The 6,196-nt window shown below is 54.1% G+C and overlaps 1 protein-coding gene across 1 annotated transcript in view; it reads left to right on the top strand.

Annotated features, from left to right (window-relative positions):
• The first annotated feature begins 4,016 nt into the window (after positions 1–4,016).
• The window catches only part of LOC104532488 (scavenger receptor cysteine-rich type 1 protein M130), a 7,519-nt gene continuing 5,339 nt past the window's right edge, over positions 4,017–6,196 (top strand). Inside the window, 2 exon segments of the mRNA XM_029087407.1 lie at positions 4,017–4,083; positions 4,931–5,245. Of these exon segments, the coding sequence (XP_028943240.1) occupies positions 4,017–4,083; positions 4,931–5,245 (382 nt within the window).

The raw sequence follows: 6,196 nt of genomic DNA, 5'->3' as shown, positions 1-6,196 counted from the left end.
TCCAGGCTCATCAGCTTGTTGCTTGTTTAGAACACTCATTTGGGCCCCTGTATCAATTAAGAACTCTAAACTTATTTGCTTCGGACTCATGGGGATATGTATGTCAGGTTCCTTGGTAGTGGACCACTGGCAAGAACTCACCATGCAGAGTGGGTGGCCCAACCCCAAACCACAACTTCTAGTTTTTTAACCCATTCAGTTTCTCTCGCAGGGGTGTGAGAGGGTTAACTGTGTTGTCATGCGGAGGGGCGGTTGCCAGTGTCTCTCCCTGGTTTTCCCCTCTAGTAATTCCACCAGTTTCTGGATATGGTCAGTGGGCAGCCCATGCAGCACCACCCAGAGTATTCCTAATGCTGACGTCTTCCGCCAAAGGTCGTTTCTCCTCCGATCATGGATTCGACCCAGTTTACCTCAGGAGGGTTCAGACTCCTGGTGGGGGGGGCGGGGATCAACCAACCCATCTTGCGCCCATGAATGACTACATTGTGTAACGTCTCTGGCCAAGTCAGCATGTGCACGGGTGGATGCTGAGGGTTATCTTCTATGGCCCTCTGGATCCTCTCTTGGAGAGACTGGACATGTATTTTTACATATATTTTTAAGTGTCTGGTAGCCCTCTAATGAGCGATCTAAGATGGCTGGAGTCCACCAGAGCAGCAATCAGCATCCCCATGGTGCTGCATACACACAGACTTTTGCACTCCCGCTAACTCTGACAGTGCTTTCACCCAGATAGTCACAGGCTGCCCTCACTCTTTGGGATCCACATCCCCAGCCCAATATGCCCCCTCAGGACATGATTGAACGGTCACCTGCTGGCTCGTCACTCAGAAACACTCCAGGTTTCCAAAACCCTGCTGCCTCGTCATCACTCAGCAGTATCCAGTCTCCCCCATCCCCATTAAAGACACTACCCACAAATGCTCCATTTTGGTTTTACCCAATTTATGCAAAAACCTGGCTTGGAGTTTACTGAGCTCAGGTCCTGACCAGGGGGTGGTACGGGTGGTGATTTGGGGTTCCTGCCATGAGGTCCCATATACCTCTCTCTTTTAATAAGGAGTCACACTTCCTTTTCCTCCAGTTCTTCTGTTTCCTGAGAACTATTTTCATCGGGGTCTCCCCAGATGTCCCCATCCCAATCCTTGGGATCTGTGCCCACAATTAACTTTCGTATTTGGACAACACTGGGGGGCTTTTTCACTTGGTCTAGCATGATCCGCTCTCTTTCTCTTTTCACTTCTCTCTTCAAATAACCTAATTCTAATGTTCCAGAATGGTCCTGCACCTGAGTTAAGAAAGCACCCACGATGGCACACAGTTCCTTCACCTCTGCCACCTGTTTTGCCAATTGATGGGGTTAGCCAAAAGGACACAGACACCAACTTGAAAATAAAAACAAACTTATTTTACTTTAGTTTAAAGTGGAAAAAAGGAGGAATAAGCAGGGTACACAGATGAACAGGGTAATGCACCTAATCAGTGCTACATAAGAGAAAGCAGCATAGTGATTGAGAAGGAAACATCACCAATTGCCCAGATACTTTACCACCATCCAGACCCCTATATCAGCTGGGGAGCCCCAATGACAGCGGAGGATCCAGAGAACCCTTCGCAGCAATTGAGAAGTCCTACGCAGTGCGTCCACTCGTAGGTGAGGTCTCCATCTTTGCTGTGAGAGGGTCCTGCTTTTATACAATTTAACAAACAAATTAAGTGAAGAAAGGCATGGGAACATCTGGAGGGTTGGCTCCACTTCAGTCAGGCACATTCCACATCTGGCTAGCATTTGAGATGTGTCTGGGGAGTGACTATTTTGGTAACTTTTCCCCCTTGGTTCCTCCCCAAAGCCTTTCCAGGGCCCAAGGAGGAACCAAGGGAGTTTCTTTATCTACTCAGTTTTGACCACTTACTTCTGAACAAGGCCAGACCCCTGGTCTCACCCTTGACAACACAGTGTTCTCCTTTGGAATTCCACCCAAGGCCTGGCCAGGGCACAGGGAGGAACCAAGGAAGTTTCTTTATCTACCCAGCTGTGAACACATACTTCTGAACAAGGCTGGACACCTGGTTTCACAGCCTTGACAGCACACCCTGGAATGGAACAAGATGAATATATTCTCATAACATTTTATCTATGCGACATATTTCATTAACAAGCACACGTATTTTGCTAATGAGCAAGTTCTATAATGTTTGGTTGTGAGATTCATCTAGAGGTCAACTTTGGTTCAAAGCCTACTGTTCAGGCCTCAGCACTTCACCACCCCAAAAACTTCTGTGGCTTTGTTCCAGCCTTTCCACAGCTGCCTCTGGGTCAGACCACTTCTCCCTTGCCCATTGTACCTCTGAGGGAGAAGGTGCACAGCTGTGTCTCCGCAATAATTCCTCTATCGATGTCCTGCCAACTACCAATTAATGTTGTGGAGACACCTGCAAAATAGAGAAGGTAATCACTCAAATGGGATTTATTCTAACCAAAATTAGCATGTGAAAAAGCAAAGTGCCTGGAAAAGTAAGTGTGCAAAAGAATCAGGTTTCAACAGTTGGAAGCCCCAGTCTTTGTCAGGGTGGGTGCATGTGCATGTGGTGGCACCGGTGCCTGAGCAGGTGACAGGTCAGGAGCAGACCAGTAGCTTGTGTGTTTGCAAGGTCGTTGTGTCCAAATACCAGATGGGCCATGAGTGGGCAGTTCGTAGGTTTAGGTGCTATGATATCACCTGTGGCTGAGTGGCAGATAGGTCAGGGGTGTGCACGTGGCTTGTGTACAAGCTTGTGCTTTCACTGGTGCCAGAGTAGCTCCTAGGCCAAGAGCAAGCCTTTGGCTTGTGTGGGTGCTTCTGGTGTCATCAACATCAACCCAATATGGCTTTTTGGAAGAACCATCAGCAGCAGAAGCCCATACACAGCACATGTGACGGTGTAACTCACGAGGACACAGCAACAGAAGTACGAAGGTGTGAGGTCACTGTCAGTAAAACTCCTGAGCACACAGCGGTGGCAGTGGGAGGGAGTGAGGTGACATCACCCATGGCATCCCGTGGCCTTGTGGCTTGGTGCAGAGGGGCCATGTGCATCACAGGGGCATCACAGGAGGTGGGCGCTGTCCATCCCCGTGTCTGTGAGGTCGAAGGAGCAGCCCTGGATGGAGCAGTTGGGGTCGGGGTGGCCTGGGTGCATGTGCCTGGGCATGGTGCCAGGAGGAAACCACAGACTTCCTGCTCGGGTGCTGCAGGGGAGTGTGATGAGCGCTGCGAGGCCACATGGGCTGTGGTTTGTGCACCTGCAGGCTCCAGCTCCCGATCAGCCCTCAGGGAATAACGGCTCCTTGGTGACACGCTGAGAGTCAAGGACACATCTGAGTCTCTGGCTGCATGTCTGCTGTCAGGGCAGGGCATGTCCCAGGTAGGGTTCCTGTGAGGAACCCACCGTGGGGCTCTCCAGGGAGGGATGGATGAGGCAGCACTTCTAGGAAGGGGCTCTTCCCCTTGCCAAGGACTTCTCCCAGCTGCTGCTCCCAGTACAGCTGGGTCTGTGGCAGGGGAAGGGGCTTTTGCCTTTCCACCCTGACACAGATCCCAGGTCAGTCCCAGCTCTGTGGTTTCCCATGGCTTGGGGGCAGCTGGACATTTGCCTCTTGGCTTCTTGAATGAGCCTAGTATAGGAGATGCTCAGTGCTCCCTTTCCCCACAGAAGGGTGCAAGGGATGACAGACCCATTTCCCTTCCACAATCAGCTTGTCCCGTGACAGTGTCCCACTGCAGCAACACCCACAGCGGGACATATATGTTCCCTCATATATGGTCATGAACAACACTGGAGAACATTGGAGGGCTGGGCTGTGTCGGAGCGTAGATAGCTCCCGATAATGTCAAAAAAGGTGCTGCTGCTTCGATTGGCTCCTCCTGCAGCTGGCTCAGCATCTGCAGAGATACATTACCCTCCATCATCATTGTCCCTGTGAGTCTCCAGGAGCCGTGGCAGAGAGTGGAGTGCAGCAGGGCAGGAGGCTCAGGATGGGGATGGAGGGACTCCTGTCTCCTCAGATGCTGTGGCTGCTGCTCTGGGTGCAGCTGTGCAGGGGTAAGTGCTGGCTCCCTTATTCCACAGCCCAGGGCCAGCGGGTACCAGTGGGGTCATCGGGATCCCTTTGGAAACAGGCTTTCTTTCCAGGCTCCGTTGAGACAAGGGTCAGAAGGTGCTCAAGTCCATGGACCTTGTGCCTTTGCCTGTGTCCATCTGGGTGGGGGAGAGTATTTCCAGATCCATGGCTCCAGTGTTTAGGGCCTCCTGTGCCTGACTGCATTTATGGACACCCCCTCCTGTGATACCCTTTTGGGATCCCCTGTTCCCCAGTTCTGGGTCTCTGGAGTCAGTGGTGGCTCAGCTGGTGACAGTGGTACTCAGTGATCCCCAGGGCCCGGTCCACCCCACCTTCAGGGTGCCCTGGAAGGCTTGTGTGCTTCTCACTGCCCTCAGGTTCTGGGGACCCCAGGAGGGATGTTTGTGCCCCACATAGATTGGGGTGCCTGCATGAACAGGCAGTAAAGAAACCTCCTTCCTTGGGGTCCCAGCACTGATGCCAGTGGCAAGTAGGGGACATGGGTGGGGGATCTTCAGGATTGTGTTGGTGCTCCCTGGGGACATGGAAAGCCTGATGGGCATGGGGTGGTTCAGGGAGGAGTAGGTGTCCTGTGCAGGGCTGGGGGCACGGTGTGTGGGTGAGTGTGGGCAGGGGGCCTTTGGGAGGGGAGGACATGTCAAAGGCTGTGAATGGCCCAGAGGGTCTGGAGTCCCGCAGTCTGCACAGCCCATGGGGAGAGCTGGGAGGGGAGAGGGCTTCCACCCTGGTGCCTGTGCAGGGGGGGACCCCAAACCTGCAGTCTGGGGCTCGGTGCTCTCCTGACCAGTCTCATGTTGATGTTTGAAGGGGCTGCAGAAGTGAGACTGGAGGATGGTGGACAGCGCTGTACTGGGAGAGTGGAGGTGAAATACCAGGGCCAGTGGGGGACTGTGTGTGGTTTCTACTGGGACATGGCCGATGCTGCAGTGGTTTGTAAGCAGCTGGGCTGTGGGTCTGCTCTTAAAGCTCCTCGGTTCAGACACTTTCCGCCAGGATCTGTCCCTGTTTGGATGTATAAGGTGAGCTGTCGTGGTACCGAGTCTGCCCTGTCTGATTGCACACATAAGAGACAGGGTAAATGTCCCTGTGATCACACTTGGGATGCCGGAATGATATGTTCAGGTAAGGGGTCAGCCTGTTCCCTACCTTTGGGGCCAGGATGGGGAAAGGGAACTGGCTGTGTCCTCCGGAAACAGCGAGTGGAGGGCCCGGTGTGACCAGTCACACTGCTGCGCTGGGACATGCACTGCTGATTTCCCTGGTCCCTGAGGAAAGCCCAGTGGGAGCCCACCCAGGATGCCTACATCCTTCGTGGTCCCTGAGGAGGCTCAGCCCACCCTTAGTCAGTGCCTGGGACTCAGATGAAACCCTCTCCCTGCCCTGCAGTGTCTGTTGATTCCTGTCTTTCACCTTCCATTCACCCAGGACTTGTATGGCAGTGCTGAGGACCAGGTTCCCCCACATCAGAGGCAACAAGAGCAGCTCGTGTGGCCACCCACGGCTGCAAGGAAAGGGCCTAAGATGGCCTGGGAATTTTGGGTTGTGCCTCCTTGTGGAAACAAGTCCCGCAGCCAAAGTGGCTGTTCAGAGGGGAGGGCGCTGGCCTTGGGCAGAGGAACAGGGTAGCATGTGGCTCCCCATTCCTCTCCCAGGGTCACTCCATGACAACCAGCCAAGAGGGACACAGTCCTGTGCAGGCAGTGCTGACTTGTCCCGTCTAACAGCAGTGCCCCAATGGCCCAAGCCCCCCAACACCAGGAATAAGGTGCATTTCTGGTGGCTCCAAGGGGTTCCTCAGCCTGGCCCTGAGCTCCGTGGGCAGATCAGGCTGCAGTGGCCAACAGTGCCTGGGCCCATCTCCTTGGGCTCAAGTGCTCCGGGTGCTGCAGTGCCTGAAGCTGGGGGTTTGGGGCAGGAGCAAGCCTACGACTGCTGTAGTGATGTCTGAGAAGTGACAGGGCCCCAGTGCCATCAAGGGCTGGGACATGGCTGCTGTCCCCAGGCCCAGCTGACTCCGCATCTCTGCGGCTGGGGGGGGGGGGGGGGCCGGGGCGCGGGCAGGGGGGGGACTTC

This window comes from Antrostomus carolinensis, unplaced genomic scaffold (genome assembly GCF_000700745.2).
Source record: "Antrostomus carolinensis isolate BGI_N321 unplaced genomic scaffold, ASM70074v2 scaffold6831, whole genome shotgun sequence".
NCBI classification, from domain to species: Eukaryota; Metazoa; Chordata; class Aves; order Caprimulgiformes; family Caprimulgidae; genus Antrostomus; species Antrostomus carolinensis.
The sequence above is the reverse complement of the archived record's forward strand: the minus strand, read 5'-3'. Positions and strand labels throughout refer to the sequence as shown.